Source organism: Atta colombica, unplaced genomic scaffold (genome assembly GCF_001594045.1).
Source record: "Atta colombica isolate Treedump-2 unplaced genomic scaffold, Acol1.0 scaffold88, whole genome shotgun sequence".
Taxonomy (NCBI): domain Eukaryota; kingdom Metazoa; phylum Arthropoda; class Insecta; order Hymenoptera; family Formicidae; genus Atta; species Atta colombica.
Window position 1 is genome coordinate 1,708,488 of NW_017259581.1, and position 2,503 is coordinate 1,710,990.

Below are 2,503 nucleotides of genomic sequence, written 5' to 3' on the forward strand. Positions count from 1 at the left end.
ACGATGATCAAAAACAAAGCTTGCGGGTAAGAGTACACCGTCTTTCCATGTTTCGGCCGCGGGCAAGATAACTATAGAAATAAGTTAAAAGATAAAATTTTTATTTTTTATTAGTACTGTTTTATATTTTTTAATAGGATGGCACTTTTCTCTCCGTCGATCGTGAACAAATAAAGTTCGTAAGCTACTGCTTTGAAATAAAAAACTATCATAGTCAAACCTCACGAAGCGATGTTTAAGGATACATATTTAAAGAAACGACGTTGAAGAAAAATAATACATAATTGACCTTCAGATATGTTTATGAAATCCTTCATTTTTATTCTAGAATAGTAAAATCTTTTTTGAGAAATCTATTTAGGCGTACCTATATCGGTGACTTCCGTAGCGATAGGTCGGTTGTTTCTGCACTCGTGCAACAAGACAACTGGTTTCTTCGTGACAACTTCGATCATTTCTGCAAACATTTCGAAGAGTCCAATCGGCAGTGAGGGCACTAAATGATGCGTTGCCAGGATCAAATGATGTTCTTCAAAGTTCGGTGCTGACATAGGTGGCCAGAATTTACGTGCATTAATCACGTCTCGAGCTAATTCCTTTGTTAATAAATGTTCAAGATTTTAGTTAATTCCCATCTTAATTGTATTTTATTTTAATTTTGTGAATAAAATTTATTTAAGAAATTTAATTGAATTTATTCTGGGAAAGAAAAATTATATTCATCAGAATAAGAACTATAAACTATTATATATTATAAAAAACTATTATAAAAACTATTATAAAATTATGTAAATGAAATTTTTTGCATAGCTATTATTGGCTGATGATTTAAATTTATGAAACAACCGAAATAAATTCTTTAAATTTATTTAACTCTATAAAGTTAATTTTTAAAATATAAATTTTATATTTTTAAAAATTTAAAATTTCAAAATAAATATTCATAAATTACATTTTTAAAATAAATTATTAAAATTTATAAAACAATATTAAGAGAGAAAATGTTAAGTTAAAACTTACAACTTTTTCGATGACGGGTATCATTACTGTTTTGCCAGTATCATCAGCTGATTTCGTAGAGTCCTCTTCAATAAAATCTTCTTCAAGTTGACTTTCTTCAAGCTTAATGAAATTTTTTAAATCGTCCTTTTCTTTCTCGTCTAACTTGTAATCATTAGCTAGAATAGAGGCTATATTGGTAGGCTCATCTATAGTAGTGGACTCATCGTCTATAGGTTTTGATCTACTATGTATTAATAGTTTTTCCATTTCATCACTTGTTATGGGAATGGCCGGTATAGAACTACACTTTAAGCATGATTCTGTATTTCCATATATTTCGATTTTGGTATTGCACGTTGAACATTCTTTTGACATTTCAACTTCCTCTATTTTGTTGAAAGATTCGGACGTAGTCTGGACTTCCTGAGAACTCTCGGGCATTTGGCACATTTCTGCAATGTTTGGATCTTCAAAAGTTTCACTTATAATACGGGTGACTTCGTCCACTTCGGTCTTGGGCAGTAGGCACACTTTTGCAACTTGTGAAATATGAGGAGTCTCAAGTTTGGTGGACTCTTCAGATATAATCTTGGGTGTTTGGCATACCTTTGCAGCTTCTAGAATTTCAGGAGTCTTAATTTCGATGGATCCTTCGGACGTAGTTTTGAGCATTTCAGATATTTGAAACATTTTTTCAGCTTTTGGAATTTCAGGAGTCTCAAATTCGATGGACCCTTCGGACGTAGTCTTGGGCATTTGGAACATTCTTGTTTTTGGAATTTCAGAAGTCTCTAGCTTGGTGGATTCTTTCGATGTAATCTTGTGCATTTCTGGAACTTTACGATTCTTAGATTTGTCAGAAGTGCACGTTTCGGATGCGATCTTCGGCATTTCGCATACTTCTGGAAATTTACGATCAGCTTTGCTGGAAGTGTAAATTTTTGACGTAATGTTAGGCTTTTGGCATACTTTGGAAGTCTCAGGTTGCATAAAAGTGAATGTTTTGGACATTTGGAATTCTTCTTCTATAGCTTCAGAATTGTCAGGCTTACTGGAGATAGACAATTCGGTCATAGTCTTGGATATTTGACATGTTTCTGTAACTTTAGGATCCTTAAGTTTATTAGAAGTAGAGATTTTAGACGTAGTCTTGATGCTTTGCGAAGTTTCTATCTTAGGCTTTTCTGTTAATTTCTCCACTTTCTTCTTGGCATCTTCCATTAATTTCTTGAATTGCTCTTTTTTCTTTGCGTCTTTTTCTTGCTTTTCCTTCTTCAATTTCTCGTCAAATTCCCGAGATTCAGTTTTCTTCTCGCTCATTTTCGTGAACACCGAAGAAGCACTGACACCAGAATCCCGAAAACAAAAAGACGATGCGAGAAACAACGGCAGATTCTCCTACAAGACACGTTTCAAATTGATCGCAAAGCAGTTTTAAACTGTCGATCGGCGGAGAGGTCGAGTTCGATTATGATTCTTCAAGATGGATATGTGTATGTCA

At 33.4% G+C, this 2,503-nt stretch overlaps 1 protein-coding gene across 1 annotated transcript in view; it reads right to left on the reverse strand.

Moving 5' to 3' along the window:
- The window catches only part of LOC108693095 (titin homolog), a 3,988-nt gene extending 1,485 nt beyond the window's left edge, over positions 1–2,503 (reverse strand). The window contains exons 1-3 of the mRNA XM_018201793.1: positions 1,021–2,503; positions 368–596; positions 1–71 (exon numbers count right to left, since the gene is read on the reverse strand). The exon at positions 1–71 is cut by the window's left edge and continues 72 nt beyond it. Coding sequence (XP_018057282.1) covers positions 1–71; positions 368–596; positions 1,021–2,322 — 1,602 coding nt within the window. The 5' untranslated portion in view covers positions 2,323–2,503. The remainder of the gene's footprint in view (positions 72–367; positions 597–1,020) is intronic.